This window comes from Lagopus leucura, unplaced genomic scaffold (assembly GCF_019238085.1).
Source record: "Lagopus leucura isolate 7727_CA_CO unplaced genomic scaffold, USGS_WTPT01 Super-Scaffold_100002, whole genome shotgun sequence".
Taxonomy (NCBI): Eukaryota; Metazoa; Chordata; class Aves; order Galliformes; family Phasianidae; genus Lagopus; species Lagopus leucura.
In genome coordinates, this window is record NW_024962263.1 from 75,473,882 (window position 1) to 75,493,889 (window position 20,008).

The 20,008-nt window shown below is 34.1% G+C and overlaps 1 protein-coding gene across 3 annotated transcripts in view; it reads right to left on the reverse strand.

The window, feature by feature from the left end:
- Nucleotides 1–20,008, reverse strand: part of CSMD3 (CUB and Sushi multiple domains 3) — a 539,260-nt gene that overhangs the window by 263,800 nt on the left and 255,452 nt on the right. For all 3 annotated transcript variants that reach the window (XM_042869066.1, XM_042869064.1, XM_042869063.1), the window contains one exon: nt 4,749–4,870. In XM_042869066.1, the coding sequence (XP_042725000.1) occupies nt 4,749–4,870 (122 nt within the window). The remainder of the gene's footprint in view (nt 1–4,748; nt 4,871–20,008) is intronic.

The window sequence follows — 20,008 nt, forward strand, 5'->3', positions numbered from 1 at the left end:
GCTAAGAAGAATTTGATGTAACTTGTAAAACAATCTCATTTTGTTTTAAGAAGTTAAGTAATGTTCCTCTAATCAGCGTTATCCACATTTTTCTACTTATACCCAAAACTATAAACATATCTGAATGTTGTTTCAGATAACATTTAAATCTTTTATCTATCAATTATTTCAGAAACTCTCTAATTAGCTTTAAGCCTGAGTTTCATTGCAGTATGAAAGAGATAATCATGTCTAATGAAAGCATGGAAAGAACAGTATTTTCTGGATACTGCTGGAATGTGTGTAAACTTATCTATAATAAACAGGACTGGCACTGTAGTTTGCCTATGGTGAGTTTTAGACTTTTCAGAGTTTATTGATTTCAGCATTGCACCAGTGAAGGGTAGGAACTATTTCCAACATTCATGTTTTGAAATAAATATAGTGTTATTACTGATACCTTGATCAACTTAGATTTTCTTTGCATTGTCTTTTCTGACATAAGTCTGTTGCACCATCCATCAAGAGGCATTCCTGCCTATGTCTGTACTTAGTTTGTAGTTTAAAACAAGTGAAGAGTTCTTTACTATAGTTTTCACTCTTATAATACATCTTTAATATTATACAGTGTTTATATGCATAGGAGAAAGTTAAATATATATGCATTAATTAAATAAAAGCAAATCATGCATGCACTGAAATATTTTACTGGACCAGCATGGATCTACCCAGAACTTTGAAACTCAGTTTATACTTAGGCATCTTTATCAGTCGCAGCCTGGAACAGTTTTCATGTTATGCTAATATACCATGCAATTGTATTTACAGTTTCAGAAAATTTCCAATGTTAGCATTTTTAAAATTTAAAAAAATCTTTTATTTCAGCTATTCCAGATGTAGTCTCTGACTAAAGAGGGACTTACTTTGTTTTTATTAGAACTGGAATTTATACAGATAAAATAACTCGGACTCTTAAATTTTTTGAGAGAAAGGCAAACAAGTCTAAGATGCACATTTCCATAGATGATGGAGCTACTGTAGAGAGTCCTACAGAAGAAGTTGTTAGATGATTAAGGAACTGGAGCACATCAGAAACAGCTAATAGAGTTGGTGCTGCTTAGCATGAAGAAGGCTCAGAAGGAACGGTGTAACAAAAGTGGAGCTAGACTAATTCAGTTAATTGTCAGTGACAGGAAAAGAAGCAATGACACAAACTGAAACAAACACAGGAAGTCCTGTCTAAACAGAGGAAAACATTTTTTCACCATGAACATGATTGAGTATTGGAACAGGTCACCTAAAGAGGCTGTGGAGTTCTGCTTCTCAAAGATATTAAAAACTCATCCAGACTATTGCATGCCTGTGCTTGAGCAGTGGGGCTGGAAGAGATGACTTTTGGAGGTCCTTTCAAATTTCAGCCATTCCATGACTGCAAGCCTGCTGACTTCACTGCTTGAGTGCAGTGAAACATTAAAATAAGTTGTCCACAGAAGCAGATGTCTCCTACCTGAAAGAGCTCAAAATTAGTTTGGACAAGGCCTTAAGTAATCTCATCCAGGGAAAGATTTCGTGTCAGGGTGGTTTATTTAGATCATGGTCATTTAACCTTTTGGCTAGCCTGGGCTGCACTGAGTGAAGAGAAATTGTCTTGGAATGCATATAGTTACATAACATACTTAATGCATATTTTATTTTTATTTTTTACTAAAACAGAAAAAGTTGGCGTCAAAAACAAAAAAACTAATGGGATATTTGACCTTGTTTTTGTGAAATTAGTGCATCAGTGTCTGGTTTTATTGAAGTGTTTTCAATTTTTAGTGAGTTCTTAAGGTGTTCTGTACAGATTTTTTATCTAATTATACTAATTATGTGCTTCATCCTTGAAAATAATTGTTCACAGTGCACATACTACCTAAAAGAAATGACATGAATAAGGAGTAATTGTGAAGCGAGGTGAAGCAAGGACTACTTTCTCTGGTAAAATAGGTCTCATAAAAGTCTAGTTAAAAACATGATCAGGTTTTTGAATTGAATTTGTGATTGCAACTCTATACATTCTATGTGAAAATTTGCAGGTAATGTATTTATGTCAACTGAAATTGGAGTCACAAATATGCGAAGAAGTTGATGATTTTTTCAGAAATCTTGATATCTACTCTTAAATTCCTTCATCAAAACAGGAAGCAAAACTGCATTCTTTTCATTGTACGCAGGATTGTGTTTAGCCAAGGTATCAAAATGCATGAAATTATTTGCTGTTACTTGAGCTTGTCAAATTCAGGTTTCATTTTAAACTCTCTTATGTTTTGAAACAAAGCACAGATAAGATGATTTTCATCTTGAAGACCCATGTTAAACATGAGCAGGCAAATCCACCAAAAATGCTAAATCTGTGAGTCATTTTTCATCTTCATATTCTGGCACAAATTTTCCTTTTGATTCCATAAATGAGTTGATTTTATCTTGCAAATCCTAAAATCTTTTTAGCACTTTACCTCGACTTAGCCACTTCATTTACGTCAAAAAAGTAAACGATATCCCCATAATCAGCATTCAAACTTTTAAAGAACTTCTGGAATTAGTGATGACTCTATATCTTGGACTTCGTGAAATTTGATGATGATTTCTAAAGCTTTCACTTATAGATTTTCTTGCTGTACAATGATGAGATATTTCATAAAATATGAGTTGCTAGCATCAATTGCATTGTCTTTTATTAATTTTTTAAGTCCCTTTTCTTTACTGGTAATCACTGGGGTGCTACAGCCACACATGCATGTATGTTGGTTGAAATATTATTGTTGATCACCACTGCATCTTACTTGTGGAGTCTCATAAGCACAAGTAGCATGTAATACACTCAGGTTTCAACTCAACTGAGATTCTGTGGCAGATGCGAGAGGCAGAATGGTTGGGAGGACACAAACACATCCATCTAAGAATTTAAGTTTTAAATATCTTCAAGTCATTAATATCTTAACACTGGAGCCACCTGAGATTTTCTAGATGGTACTTATCAGCTTGTGAGCTTAAAATTCTGCTTCTACCATTGGAAGAATGTATAAACATTCAACGTATTACCTTTGAACTATGAAAAATTTTCAGAAGCTGAAAATACACAATATCACCTGAGAGGCAGAGCACCATTGCTCTCTACATCATCTTTTAAGACATTCTGACGGATTTTAATGATCTATGAGGGCTGCTCCAAAAGTAATGCCTCTTCTTTTAATATATTGATCCATGATGTCAGAGGTGGATGTTGGTGGTATGGTAGCAGAGATTGAACTTTACCAATATATATTCCAATATATCTTGTTGCCATTTAACATTTGACAGACTCTGACAAAATGGCATCTAACATGGAAATGTGTATCAAGGTGAATTCCTCTATTGCACCCACTAACATTCATCAACACTTCTTGTAAAATTTGTAGAGACGAAACAGAGGTGATGGATGATACATTTCAGCAGTAGTGACAGCGATGAAGAAAAGCCATGGTGCAGATTTTTATGAGTGCAGCATGCAGGCTTTTGTTATGCACTGGAAAAAGTGCATAGTTAATGGTGAGAACTATATTGAAAAATAGTGCTTTGTAGCTGAGAACTTTTTCTCTATTAAATAGTTTTATTGTACTTTTTCTATCTGTTGTAATTTCCATGGAAATAAATACGAGACTACTTTTTGAGCCACCTACATATTACACAGTCAAATGCTAATAGATTGCTTTGGATTGGACGGTACCTTAAGAGTCACTGAGTTCCAACCTCCTTGCCATGGGCAGAGTTGCCACCCACTAAATCAGGCTGCTCAGGGTCCCATCTAACCTGCCCTGGAACAACACCAGTGGTGATGTATATTTAGCTTCTTTGAGCAAACTGTTTCTGTGCCTCGTCATCCTCTGAGTAAAGAATTTTTTCCTAACATCTAACCTAAATTTCCCTTCTTAAGGAAATTGCTAGACAAATCTAACAGTATAGATAAATGGTTTCTGAAATGGAAGCAAATTTTCACTGAGTTCTCTACCCCAGGCATAGATGGGTAGGCCTCTGAGGTCTCCATTCATGTTCTGTGAAGTAGATGTCAACATATGACAGAAATTAGGAGGCAGAATGTATTCTTATAGCAGCAAAAACAGACACTGAGAGTCTTTTTTAAAATATTACAGTCTTACTGCTAATTTATTTTTATTACTTTTAAACAACTCTATTAATCTCAAATCAGATGAAGTCATATGCCAAGAAAGAGAATATAGCCATTGCTGCCAGGTGCCTAGATCTTAAAACTAAGGAGAGCAAGCATTGTAAGTTAGCATTATTGCTTTACTTTGAATCATCTACCATTATTAGAGCTCCTTGTGCTTTGATTTAAACTGTAGGTATGAAGTGTATGGGATTTCAATACAATGGCTCAGACAGTGAAGAAATTATATATTTTTATAATTCTCCTTCAGTAAGTGAGTGCATCAACTTCAGGGACATCTCACATAGTCTAAGGAAGAAATCAATGAAAACAGTGTTGCCTGCAATTTAGCTCTACTGACACTAACATACTATTTGTGGAAACATTGAACAGTATCTTCCATACTATTTGGTAATTGTTTTTTACATTTACATTTCTTTTAGAAATGTATGCAATGCACCAAATATTGCAAATAGACTGAGAAACTGAGCAACCAAATCATGTTAGTAACAAATGTCATGATCATAGATGTTTCTGTGGTGGATTATTTTTATTTTTTAAAGCAAAGACAGAGATTTAAACTTACCTTATTAATATTGACAGCTGTGATGACCCACACACACTGAGCATTGCTGTCATACTGGAATGGAAAATTGGGTGATGTGAAAGTACCACCAGGACCCTGAAGATTGGATCCACAAGTTTTAACTGCAAAAAGAAATTTAATCTTTTAATTAACATTTGAAATGCATGCAGCAACTTAATAATACAAGCTCTAATGTAATTGAGACAAAAAGGATTAAAATATCATTGAGCACAAGTAGAATCAGTACAAAACAATACAATGACTCATATTTATTCTAGTACAATAAAGACACTTGCTTTTGTGTCCAATCTTTTCTTTAAAAAAAAAAAAAACAAAAACAAACTAATAGGCTCTTAGAGTGAAATAAGAGAAATTGTTCTGCCTATTTAAAAAAAGAAAACAAAAACCACTTAGATTTGAATTTTTAAGAAGAATTTAAGAAGCTTATACTGTTATGTACACTAAGAATTGATAAATAGAACACAAAGATTACTCTCATTTATTTGTTGTTGTTTATACATTAGTTTATGAAAATGTCAGCCTTTCTCCTGGAAATTTTAAAGAAAATATATAAAAGTCTTAATCAAAATAATGCTATCTAATTTTAAAGATTACAAATGACATTTAGTTACAAACTGAAATCTGTATATTTACAGTAGCACATCATAAAAAAAAGAAAGCAAACAAATTAAAAAAAAACAGCCACCGAGACCAAGAGCATTATTCATTCTATATTGCGTCTAACATCGCAAATAACTCAAAGGACAGAAATGGTGTAATTTTTACCACAGAATCATACTGGTTTGTCCTTTTTCCCCATTAACCACCAGAAAGAATTTTGTTCATAATGAAAGCACACAGCTAACTACTCCCTAAGGGGGAGGGGGGAAGGGGGGAGGAAATAAAAAAAAAGACTAACAAAGACAATCTCAGTTTTTGCTCTAGACTTCATTTCTACTAGTATACAGATATTACACTCCTGCATGTAACATTTGCAGCCAGGTGAAAATCTAGTAAAGTTGACTCTGTTTAAAGAATTATCATAGAATGATCATGTGGAATCACATAATCATAGAATTATTTGAGTTGGAAAGGATCTTTAAGAAAAAATGTATCTGAATACATTTGAATTATGTATGTATCATTTTTTTTCCACCATTCAAATTTGCACACAAATACTTAGAACATAAAAAAAAAATTCCTTAAATAACAGGAAAACAATATTGACAATTGATTACTGCGACTTTCTTTCCCTTCATATACTAAACAATTTAAAATACCTTCAGGCAGTAGAAAAAATGAAGATTACTAGAGAAGATAATCCAGTGTGGTAAAGCACATAATTTCTTCATTATTTCAACTCAGCCCATACTACATCTACCCTTGAATCATCTATCCTGGAAAAGATCTTCCTGATCATCAAGTTCAACCATCAACCTTTTGCATAGTTGAATTACCACTTCCCTGGGCGTCCCATTCCAATGCTTGGTCACACTTCCCATGGAGGAATTCTCCCTAATGTCCAAACTAAACATCCCCTTGGACAAACTAAGAATGTTTCCTCATTTCCTTTCACTCATCACCTGAGAAAAGAGACAGACACGCTCCTCACTGCAACCTCCTTTCTAGTGTTAGAGTGTGATAAGTTCTCCCTCCACCCATCTTTTCTCCAGACAAAACAACCCCAGTCCCTCAGTTACTCCTCATAACATTTTCTTTCCAGAAGCAGTAACAGTATATTCTGAAATAAAAATAAATAAGTAATCACAAATTGAAAATATTTGATTTCGTGAACTCTGGCTAAGGAACAAATGATCAAAATTTATCTTATTTCACTTGAAAATACAAATACAACCATAAGAAGCTATAAAGATGATGTCATCAGTTAACTTTATTTACAACGCAGGGAAGCTTTTGATATCATAGAATCATAGAATCCTCACAAGTTGGAAAGGACTTTTAAAAGGTCATTTAATCCAAGTCTCCTTCAGTGACCAGGGCCATCTACACCTAGATCAAGTTGCTCAGAGCCCCATCCCGCCTGACCTTGAATGAGTCCAGGAGTGGGGTATCCACCATCTCCCTGGGCAACCTGTTCCAGTGACTCACTATGTTAAACTATGTAAAAATGTTTTTCTTACATTCAACCTAAATCTTCTCTCTTTAAGCTTGAAACCATTTTCCCCTTGTTGTACCACAACAGATCCTGCTAAAGAGCATCCTTTTCTTATAGCCTCCCTTTACATACTGAAAGGCTGCTCTCAAGTCTCTCTGGAGCCTTCTCTTCTCCAGGCTTGTAAGACCCTGCTCTCTCACCCTGTCCAGGGGAGGTGTTCCAACCCTTAGAATTTTTCTATGGTCCTCTTCTGCACTAACTCTGACAGATCCATGTCTCTCCTCTACTGAAGCAACTATATCTGTACATAGTACTCTAGGTGTGATCTCACGAGTGCAGAGAAGAAAGGCACGATCACCTCCTTAATTCTGACGACCATGCTTCTTTGGACACAGCCCAGGATACTGTTGGCTTTCCAGGCTGTGAGGGCACACTGCTGGCTCATGTCCAGCTTACCATCCACCAGTACCCACAAGTTCTCTTTAGCAGGGCTGTGTTCCATCCTGACATCTCTGAGCTTGTACAGATAACAGGAGTTGCCACAATCCTGGTGCAAGACCTTGCATTTGGATTTATTGAATCTCATTAAGTTCACTCGGGCTCACTTCTTGAGCCTGTCTAGATCTCTTTGAATGGCATCTCATCCCTCAGGCAAGTTGATTGCACAACACAGCTTGACGTCTTACATAAGCTTGCTGAACATGCACTTGATCCTACTGTCAATGTCTTTGATAAAGAGAACATGAATAGCAACATACAGTAAGTAAATATTATGGGCTGATACTGAATTTTTTTTGAGTTAAAAGGAGATAAAGTGTAGTTCTAAAATTTTAATGACTATAGGATTATTTGATTGATTTCATTGCATTTTTCAGGTGACTGAGGAACAGATCCAATTGATGTTTTTTGGTGCATATCAGACTACTTTCTGCCCAGTAACACCTATAGTGAAACTAATGTTCTGCTACGCTACAGAAATATAATAACATGCTTACATTTTTTTTCTTTACTCATCAATTAATCTACCTCTAAACATCAATACTGTATTTTCTCATTCATTATTACCATTTTTCTTTTATTACTTATCTCCATAAGCATTACAAGTTTCTTACCTCTGCCTGTGATCATATGAAGACTCTTTCTTAACCACTGCAGTCTTTGAATGGGTTGCCAAGTATAAGCAGTATAGTATATACTTGCAAAACTAATATAAATTTTTGTTAGCTTTTAGAGATTATTTGAAAATCTCTCCTGGACATAAGTCGTCTACTTAAACTATCTGTTTTATTTATTGAAATCTGTAACTATTTCCTATAACATTTAAGGTATTTTTTGTCCATCTTTCTGAACTGAAGAAGTTGCTCACAAGATAGTTCAACAAATTATGAACTCTTTCTCATAATTCTGTGATGATTCTTATTGCCCTGTGAGTAAGTAAAGTAGCTGAAAAAAAAGCTGAATTTTGCAAGTACTGACTGAGAAGGCTTGTGAAGTTCTTCATATGAGTATAATCTATTTAACATGAGCAAAGTTTACATAGAAACTGAAAGCTGCAAAATTGTTAAATAAACATAGGCAGGTCTACTAACCATCCACTAATCAAATAAAGATTTGAAAGATTTCAGTTGAATTTAACTCTATGCTCTGCATTTTCAACCAAGTGAGATGAAAAAAAGGGATTAACTGTTTCCAAAGATTGTCATGTTATAAACCTCTGGAAAAAAAAAAAAAAAAAAAAAAGAGTATGTGGATGAAAAAATTGAAGTTAACATGACCTGAAAAATGTATTAACTTATATTTTCAAACAAAGATCACACGTTAATATGCAGTTTGACAGCTGAATTATTGGCAGGTTTAACTCCTGGATCTGGGTCACTATGGCTTATCTAGAATTTGCTTTATTTTTCTTTTGGAACTGATTTAAAAGCATGAATTACATTTCATTCCTATGAAAGATAATATTTGTGTTTGAAGATTAGTTCTGACTGTGCTTCTGAATATTTTATATAGAATTTGGAAATGCATAAGCATAGAGACATGAATGTCTAACATCTTTAAAAAAAAACATTATTAAATACATACTAACAGCTTATGGGCATAAGTGTCTACTGAACTTACTCCTTTAAATCTAAGAGCAGTTACTTTACTGACTCAATGACAATAGCAGCAGATCAGTAAAATACATTTATAAATCAGTACATTTGTTTGAAAAACAGTTTTCTTGCAGTACTACATCTGGATTCAGATGTATTGTAATCACAGAAAAAATATTTCATTTCACTTGTAAAAGATAAAAAATTACTCATAGGACCTCACTGTCCTCTAACCATGGAGGCAGCTCTTGTTGGGAGATAGAAATATGTGAATTTTTGCAATTTCAAGATGTCAATCTGCTCTTCAGAACTTATTATGAGTGTTGCTAATAACTTTAGAGTAGCCACTGAATTTTATATTTCATATTAGTAAGGAAAAAGGAAACAACATGGACACTATGGCAATTAATTTAACTAATTAAAGATGTTACATGCAAAGATGCAGTTATAAAACTTGCAAAAGAATGTGTAGGGCATCAGAAAATGAGTGTGATCAAAGGTAGGAAATATTCTTTGTGGAATTAGAGTTTTTTGCTAACTTACATATATGATTTTTTGAACAGCTGAAGTTTAATGCATATTTATTTTTAATTTCTTTAAAATAAATAGATAATCATTTTAGTTAATGGTGTTTTATATATCCATAGCAGATAAAATTCTGGCATATAAATTTAAAACAAGTATAATTTTTTAAATTAAAAAGTAACTGGTGTTATAAAAGAGATTTCCTTTGTAAAATAAGTAACCTTGCCTCACATTAGTTAAAATGTTTAATTTCTTGAGATGTCTGTTTATCTGTTTCCCTTATAATTACAAAAGATTTCAAAGACTGAAACTTATTCTACCATAAATGTGACAGAGATGTGAAGAACACAGAATTAATGCAAGTCCACACTGAGAAACCATGATAAAGAATGATACGTATGCAAGTGTATGCATATGTAATGGAAATTGTAAAGGAAAATAATGTTCTGGGAAAGCAATAAATAATGATAATAAAATAATAAATAAAAATCAGCTCAGAAAATACTGAAGAAAATATTTACCCTTGTGGAGACCAAAATATTGAACATGGTAAAACTAATATTTAAATAAACAGAGATTGTATCTGCTGTACAAGTTGGTTAGAGAACTCTACTAAAAAAAATCTATCATCACCTCTAAAACTGTGAAAGCATAATTAGCTACGTATTATCCTGATAACAAACAAAGGAGTATGAGAAAGCTGATTAAGACTATCCAGGCTATAAAACCTATATACAACCTATATGTAACCACTGTATTCTGAGTGCATGAAAAATAAAGATGAGATCAATAAATCAAACAAAAAGTTTATTTTCATAGACTTCCAATAAAAAGTATTAAATTAAAAGATAAAGTCAAAGATAGAATTTGTTTGGATATTCAAAGAGGTATTATTAAGGCCATTTGCTGAGAAGAGACTAAAACAGGAGAAAATAAAAAAAATGGTTAAGCATTGGAAAAAGATAAAATAGTAAAATTAGTAATGGAATATTTTTCATGGAATTGATAATATTTTACATTACACTTCTTCTATAGAGAATTAAAAAAATCTATGAAACATATGTATACATAGATGTAGAGGATCAATTTGTATAATAAAAGCCTAAAAATGCATTTTAGCATGCTGCATAATACACTGACATTTTACCAGCAAGCAGGTCCAAAATGTATCAATTTTCTGAGATTCAAAAAGTGAAACGAAAACAGCAAATAATAATTCTGATTTTTTGTTTTTATTTTCCTTTTTTATTTTTTTTAATAAAAAGTTCAGTTTTGTGCAGTTAACTAGCTTTTGTTTCATTACTTACAAAAATATATCTCTTTAAATATGACAACTGCTGCTATTCAGAAATTATTTATGGATACTATAAGGACTACACTGAAAGTAATGCCTCCTATTTTATTGTATTGGCTCACAACATCAGAGGCCAGTGTTGCTGATACGGCAGTAGAGGTTGAACTTTCCTACCAATATTCTATTATATTTTGTTGCTGCCTGACAAATAGCAGCAGAGGAGCAGTCTGACAAAGCAGCATCTGATGTGGAAGTGTATATGAAGTAAGAATATGTCCTTGAAGCAAAAATGCATGCAGCATGCTTCCATGCAGCAAAAATGGCAGCCACTACTATTGATCAACATTTTCTGGATATTAATCTCTGCTGCAATACCATCAGTATTCACCTCTGACGTCATGGGACAACACAATAGAATGGGAGGCATTACTTTTAAAGCAGCCCTCATAATAACATTAACAATTTAGTTCTGCTAATATGTAGGTCTTACATGATCCTATTGAGATCTTATGGGCATTTGCAAATATTTTTAACAACCTAATTCCTATCTTTCTTATTTCCAATCTATGTAAATGTAAGTTGAGGGTATAAACCAGACCTCCTAGGTAATCAGCACTGTCCATATTGTTTAGTGAAAAATTGTGTTCCAGTCTGGCTGCAAACATTACTAAACTTAAATGAATGTCTTTTTGAAGTTTTACATGTATATGTACAGATGTATTCTCACTCACTGATGGACTATTACTTTGATATATGTCTCTTCATGGAAGTATTACAAAACCATTCAAATTGTATTTTAGATATTCCATTTTAAAACATATTCTTCAACTGATGCTACAATATGAGAATGTTTTAATTTTTGAACTTAGTACATCCTTTACAAGTTTCATTTCTCTGTGTGGCTAAAATTACTGAGATATGGCATAAGTATGTCAACATGCAGGAAGCAGTGAATACAGATTTTTTTTCAAATACTTTTCTCCAGTCTTGTTTAAGCTAATGATTCTCAATATACACAAAATAACAGCACTGAGGCTTTGGCTGCCATTGCTTTAAAGTAAATTCAAAACATGGAGGTTTTAAGAATTTTTCCTGAATTGTCTCTGTAAGTAGCAATTACACCTATTTACAATTACTTATCACTCAATTTAAGAATGGGAGTATTTTTCATATTGTGTTCTATTACTTAAGACACTACATGCTTTTAAAGCTACTTGAATGCAAGCCTTTACTTGAAATTCTTCAGCGTTATGATATAGCAGATTTTCTTAACTTCAGAAATATGCAGTACATAACAGCAATATCTGGGGGCAACACAATCACATCCATATTTAAGCTCTTGAAAATTGTGATTTTTTGATGAGTGGATTTTAAATAAAACTATCTTCTCATGTCTGAAGAGTTTAATTTTACTGCCAATACAAACAATAGTATGTTCAATTTCCTGATGGCATTTCCGTTACATTAGTTCTGCGTTAATGAGATTTTCTCTACATACCATGCACTGCAGTTTCAATTATCAAACTCAAAATCATGACTAATCAGAAAAGTATAGGCTTTTATCACTGAAGATCTAAGAGCAGACTTCATTCTTCACTTTTTGTCTAGGAAAAATGCAACTTATTTATACTTTTGTACTTCAGTTTATCTTATTTGATCACTGTTTTGTCGCTGAAAGAAAATGCAGAACTCTGTACTTACAGTTATTACATGTGAACTGTATCTATGATTTTAATGTGCAAGTGGAGAAAAATTTAAAGAAAAAAAATAGGGAATGTTAAGAGAAATAATATGAAAAATAGCTTTGTTTAAAAGTCAGTATGCTTTTTTTTTTTGTAGCTATTGCTAACATATAGCAAATAATCAGCACAACCAACAGTGTCTTGGCACTTGATGAATCTTGGATGGAAATGGTAAAGCCTTACTGTTGCAGGTATGCTGGTGTCTGGTGTCTGACCACATAGCTTGATGATCTGAACCCTAATCTTAACTTGAGTTGCTGGCTTGAATTCTTCAGATTTCTCTCTCTATGGTCTCCTTCAACAACCTGTTTTTTTTTTTTTTTTTGGTTGTTTGTTGTTCTTTTTTTTTTTTTTTTTTTTTTTTTACTGCTGTTAACAGAAATGCTCTGCTTTTCTCACATAGGTATTGTATAGCTATGTCACACACTTGGCTCCCAAATTGTTTTCCCTTACAGAGAAACCCATTCATGATAGTTCCTGGTGTTAACTATGGACAGTAAATAGTTCCTGAGATCCTTTCAGCGCTAGACTTCTCTGAGTCTATGAACAATGTTTTACTGTCAAAAATTAAGAATAACTGATTGAGTTTTCACTGAGTTTTGTTCTGGGCCAGGTTTCATCCAGTACTGTCAATAACACCATGGATGGAAGAAAAAAAGTATTTATTTATTACTCTTATTATTACTTATTAATACACACTAACTCTCCATTTAGCACAGAGCTGGGAGGGACTGAGTGTATATTAACAAAAACAGTTCTAATTACAAATGAGATGCTGAAAAAAACTGACATTAAAATAGGACACAGTTCAATAGAACAAGTGTTAGATAAAACACAGAAGCAGATATAACCAATTCATAAATGCAGTATAAGTAACAAGATACTAGGCAACTCTTCACAGGTTACACAGAAGCAGTGACACAGAAACTTAATAATACTAGTAAAAATAACTCACTTTCATGAGAAGACAATTAACTAGACAATATGCATGGTCTGATAGGCAGAAAAATGTGTGAAAATGAGAAAATGATTCCTCCTCTCTACAGAGCATTGGGAAAATCTATTCTAAGACAGAGATTATTTTTAGAAATTGGACATGGACATTAAGAAGGACATGGGCCCATTGCAAAAATGATGAAAAAGGCTAAAGGTCTATAAATATAATCTACAACAAAGGACTGATTGAACTGCTGTTGGTTATTTAAAGAGAAGGTATTCTTGAAGTATGCAATAAATCACTGAAAAGATAAATGAACTAACAGAGAGTTGTTTAAGTACAGCACAAGGGTTCGCATCTGAATTAACAAAAACTCTTGCACTTGCAAGGCTAATGAAGGACTTGAATGCTCAAGAACTACCTAAAAACACTAGATAAGAATATTCTAGGTTTAAACATAGTTGGAATATGAAAGTAGATGCTGACTAGTTGACTACTTTCGGTCCTATTTGTCTGTAATGCATTATCTGCATATATATGTGTATGTATATGTATAGTCATATTCTTCCTATCACTTTTAAGAGGTCCACATACATTCATGCATTTCAGGTAGAACTGAGGGAAAGGTGGATTTTTCAAACACATACTAAAGATAAGCAAAAGTGTTACAGAAGTTATAATTAGAAATTAGAACATTTCTGTTGTAAGGAACACAGAAAGGTCAAGTCCAATTGCCTGACCACTTCAGGGCTAAAGAGAAGTTAAAGGAAATTGTTTAGGTCATTATTCAAATTCCTCTTGAACAGAACAAGGGCCTGGAAGCTAGGTTCACAGTAAAGAAATTTTTCCACGTATCTAGTCAGAATCTTTCTTGGCACAACTTGATGCCGTTTTTGTATCTTATGACTGGTTAGCAGGGAGAAGAGATGGGTATCTCCCACTCCACTTCCTATTCTTCCAGAGAGAAGTTGCCTCTCAGCCTCCTTTTCTCCAAACTAGACAAAGCAAGTGTCCTCAGGCTCTTCTCACATGAGATATTTTCCAGTTCTTTTACCAGCGTTGTTGACCTAATCAGGAAGAACTCAAGTATGTAATATCCTTTTTATATTGTGGAGACCAAAACTGAAAGAAAGTTTGAAGTGAGCCAACACTGATGCTAAATATAGGAGAATCACCTCTTTTAATAGACTGGCTACACTGTGTTTAATGCATCCCAGAGCGCAGTTTTGCTCTTGGCTGCCAGAGCACATTGTTGTCTCATTCTGAGCCTGCTACCAAACAGCATCCCCAAATAACTTTGAGTTCTCCTGATAATCATCTCCTAGTCTGTACCTGTGTCCAGCATTACTCCATCCTAGGTGTAGAACTTAGCGCTTACTCATTTAATTTATTGCTGCTGATCATTGTCCAGTGCTCTAAACTTCCTAGATCCCTCTGCAAGGCTCTTATTCTTGATGTCTTTCAAGTTGCGGCCTTTATTCTGATACAGATCAGATACTGGACCAACCTCAGTAGCAGCCACAATAGATTGTCATGTACATACCAGAGAGGACAGAGTATGGCTCCTTTGATCTGTCATCTTGGACTCCCAGATGCCTCTCTGTACCTCTTCCTGAAGCTTTACCACAAGGCCGAGCTACTAATCTACCTGGGCAAACCTCACACAGGTGTGTGTGCTCTTACCCTCCATCTCAGAGAGAAGTACCTGGAACACATGGAACCTGAAAACTGGGTGGCCACATGGAGTGCCCAGAGCTCTGTCCAAGTGGCTGCATTAGTTTTAAAGGGTGCTGAAGGATCAGGAGCAGAGGGCACAGCTTCCTGGTGGGTGATTACAACGTCTATGCCTACTTGCTGCCATATTACAAAGTAGTGTTTAGTATGTTACCTGGCCATGTAAGAGGAAAATAGGAGAGTTGTCAGGGCATAGAGGGATCAGGTGAGGAAGACTAATGCCCACATGGAATAAATTTTGGAAAAGGCTTCTTTAAGTATGTTAATAGCAAAAGAAAGACTAGGTAAAATGTTGGCCTGCTTCTGAATAATATGGGTACGCCAGTAACAGAAGACACTGAGAAGACAGAGTTACTGAACACCTTCTTTGCTTCAGTCTATACTGCTAAGTCTGGCCTTCAGGAACCTCAGACCCTGAAAGTAAGAGAGTCTGCATAAAGGAAGACTTCAGTGTCCAACATCTGCATTAGTACAGGTTAGATTAGGAGCTGTCCTTCTAGAAAGGAGCTCTGTGGAGAAGGACCTGAGTGTCTTGGTGGACAGCAGGTTGACCATGTGCCAGCAGTGTGGCCTTGTGGACAAAAAGGCAATGGTATCCTGGGGTACATTATAAAGGATGTGGCCAACAAGTGGACAGAGATTCTCCTCTCCCTCTGCTCTGTCCTGGTGAGGCCATATCTTGAGTGTTGTGTTCTGTCCTGGGCTTCCCAGTTGAAAGAAGACAGGTAACTTCTAGAGAGTGTCCAGTGGAGGGTTATGAAGATGAATAGGGACCTGAAGCATTTCTCTCATGAGGAAAGGTTAAGAGACCTGGGACTCTTTAACATGGGGAAGACTGAGGGAGGAATCTTACTGAGAGTTATAGATACGTAATGGGTAGAAGTCAAGTGGACGTGGTGAGGCTCTTTTCGGTATAGCCCCATGACAGAACAAAGGCCAAAGGGAGCAAACTGGAACACAAGAAGTTCCATATGAACACAAGCAAAAACTTTTACTTTAAAGATGACAGATCACTGAAACAAGCTGCATAGAGAATTTGTGGAGTATCCTCCGGACATATTTAAAACCCACCTGGACATAATCCTATGCAGCTAATACTACTAATGCAGCTACGCCTATAATAGCGTAGGCTTTATCATGGGTTTGGACTAGATGATCTCCAGAGATCCCTTCCAATCTTTCTGATTCTACGATTCTGTTACCAGAGGAAGCCATCAGGGTTTCAGGCACCACACAACTCTGACTTGGCTGCCTGTGAAAGAAGTTGCCTGCCAGCTGATGCCTACACACACACATTCTGAGAGGCCCAAAACACCTCTCAGACACCCTCATGGCCTCACAAACCTTGAACTCAGAAGATACTACCACCAACACTGCCACTACCATTGCCACTGCCATTACTAGTGTGTTTATGAAAGGAAGAGGTAACATTCATGATGTACGTTCTGATGGCATATCCATGTTAATCAAAGCAATATTTATAACATTTGTTTATCAAATTACAAATGCTGCTTAATGAGTTCGTAAATTTAGTTTTATTACAAAAATGCTGTTAGTCAATCACTGACCAAAATGGAATATGAAGGAAAAAAATTGTTTCAAAATTTTCAGAGCCCAATTCAAATGCATAATGCTGTTTGTTTCTTGCTTTATTATTAATTCAAATTATTTTGTAGCATACCTGTTAATGAGGTGATCCCAATTGAAATGGTAAGTTTTTTCTCTCCTTTAGTTTTCTCTAGTACAAAGAATTATTTGAAAGGAATTATTTCATTCTATATACTGGATGAGCTTTTCTAAAATACTGTACTTGTTGCAGAGCTTGTTGCTGACTTGCCAGAAGGCTTATGAAAGGCAGCTTTCATAAATGCTTCACTGAAACTGAGAAACAAGCAAGCAAAAAACAGGAGCAGCAGGCATGAAAATGAAAAGGCTAATCGACCAACTGTGAATAGATCTATCTGTTTCATTTCCTGAAACATAAATGAGAGGAAGAGATTTATCAAGTAGCAAATAGTTTCATAAACTAGATAATTGTCTCTGCTTAAGCAAGTTGGCTTTATAAGAATGGCATTACCCTGTAACGGAATGCGGAATTCCATGATAAATAGGTAGGGTCTCAATCCCAAAGTCTTTAAACTTTCTCTCCGCAATGAATTTACAGAGAAGTCAATGTAAGCAGTCATGTTATAAAAACTACAGATATTTTGGGGGGATTAGGATGCATTTATGCTGATAGGATATAACTAACAGCACACATTTTCTTCTTTGAAATATCAGACTCCAACTGCAATTGTATGCAGAGTAAATGTTTGTTCCAAGATTCTCACATAATTTGAACATTTTTTAATATTTCACAGGAAGTATGCAAGATTATTTTTTTACCCACTGCCCTGCGATAACAGTATATTGTAAGTATCCTTGCAATTCATATCTACAGTATTTTCATTCAGTAAAATTCCAATTCCCTTACCTTACAAAAGCTATAAATGGCAGCCAAACACAACGTAAAGCCAGGGGAAAAAAAAACAACTTTCTTGAAGTTTAAAATATTTTTCTGATAGACAGATATTTCATTTTTATTAATCATTGGTAAAAAACTCTAAGAATAATAGAAGAATAACTGGCAAAAATCACGTGAAAATAAATTTGTCATACAAAACAGTCATTGAGAAGACTGGGATTTTCTGTCATGCAATCACACTGACATGTTTAGAAGCAGCAAACTGTACGAAAAGGTATTTTGATGTTCTTGTTATTCTTTCCCATTATACAATCGAATCAGGCATCTGCTGTAAAGATAGCAAATTTTAAGCTAGTACAAATAAAAAAGTTAAAATATTGATCAAGTTTAAATATCAATTAAATGTACAAATATTGCATGCCTATGCATAAAATTTTGATTCTTCCATGGTTAATAGGAAAAATCCTATTTGTGTTAGATAGACCAAATAAGACATGCAAGACACCTTAAAGCTCATATATGACATCAACTGTACAGTTTATAATTATCTGCTGTCAAAAATACGAATAGGAAATGGCCACTAGTTTAAATCCTTTGCCTAATTCTACTTCAGTAAACGTTTAATAATACTTTAACATAACAGTCCAGAAATGTGTAGTTGTTTTCATCTTTCCAAAAATTGAAATACACATTTCATTTAATGTTACTGAGTCTCTAATATCACAGTAAACAAACTACTCTCTGATTTTTTTTTTTTTTTTTTTTTTTTTTTTAATCATCATTATTATTATTATTATTATTTTGGAAGTGATAGGATATAGAACACAAATGTTCTTGAATAGGATAAGATCATTTTTTAGCTCTGAATTTAGACATAAACATATTCTATCAGAAACACAAGAAATTGAAATGAGAAGATTGGGTTTTTTTTGTTTTTGTAAAGAACACTGAGTGTTCAGTGTTCTTTCACACCAGAAGGATAAAGTATATGCTAAAATGTATCACGTGAAGTACAGCAGGTAAATGGTAAATATAGTTCTATTTGAGTTCTTTCCTAAATAAAATCAAAAACAGTGCTATCTTCGCAAGCTAAATACATAACAGTTCATATACTGTTATTATGTATAAACTATTAGCCTACACTGACCTTTTTAGGAAGAATTGTGGAATGAAAATATTGTCCAGGAAGAAAACATTACAATTTATGTTTCTGCAAAAGTATGATTCAACAGTATAAAATTCTGATGTGAGAGAATAAACTTTTATTTCGAAAAACAATCCTATCCATAGTGGAAGTGGCCTGAACAGTGGAGTAAGAAAGGCTGTATTTCATCGCATGATATTTTTCATTCTTTTTCTCATCCAGTATACCGTATTCCACTGTAGAATTTAGATAAACCTTAAATGCAAATAATCTAAGATCAATAATTATTAGTTCATGTCTTGGTTAGCTGATGATTTGGAGCAAGTGGCAAATTATATTGCAACACATTAAAAACACCCCAGTGCTCCTTGAATGTTTTGTGGATCTTGAAAAAATTCTGGCTGAAAAACAAGTGTCTCAGAAAGTGAAAGAATTTTGATTCTTAATAAATAAATAAATAGATAGATAGATAGATAGATAGATAAATAAAAGCAGTGAGTTATTTCTCATCTGCTGCTTATCTTAATTCATCAGGTTCTACAACACAAAGCCATATTTTCCTCTGACTCTACATTTTAAATTATTTTCTAAGTATGTTGTCTGCAAATCACACTGAGACAAACACCTTCATTTTCTGACATGTTTCCTATCTGCTGAGATGAGGGCTAAGAAAAATAATAAAATAAAAAATAAAAAAATAAAATAAAAGGACAGGAAGGGAAAGAATCATTGTGACAGTACCACAATCTAATCTGTTTGTAACAAAATCTAGCCACAATATCAAGCATAATTTTATAGTTTCCTCATAGTCTCTTTGAGAAGTCAAAATGTTTACATTTAAATAGACTTCTAGAGCAGCATTTTCCTGGAAATTACTCTTTAAATTAAAAAACATTGATGACCTTTTGTTTTAGAAGTGTTCTACCAGTTTTCATTCTCAAACCCTTGCATTTCTTCTGCAGAAATAATTTATTCCAGCTTTCACTTTCATTAATATGTTCCTATGTCAGTTCCAGCTGGTATAATATGATAACTCCTAAAGAGAGTTAATCTTTCATTTTTGGCAGGCAGTTACACTCTGTTACTCATATGCTCTGAGAGAACAAATTATGAGGATTTATGTTGTCAAGTCAAATGCATCTAATAGAACCGGAAACTTCCTGTTTAGAACAGTATAGTAATATAATAACTAATATTCATATTTTTTTAAA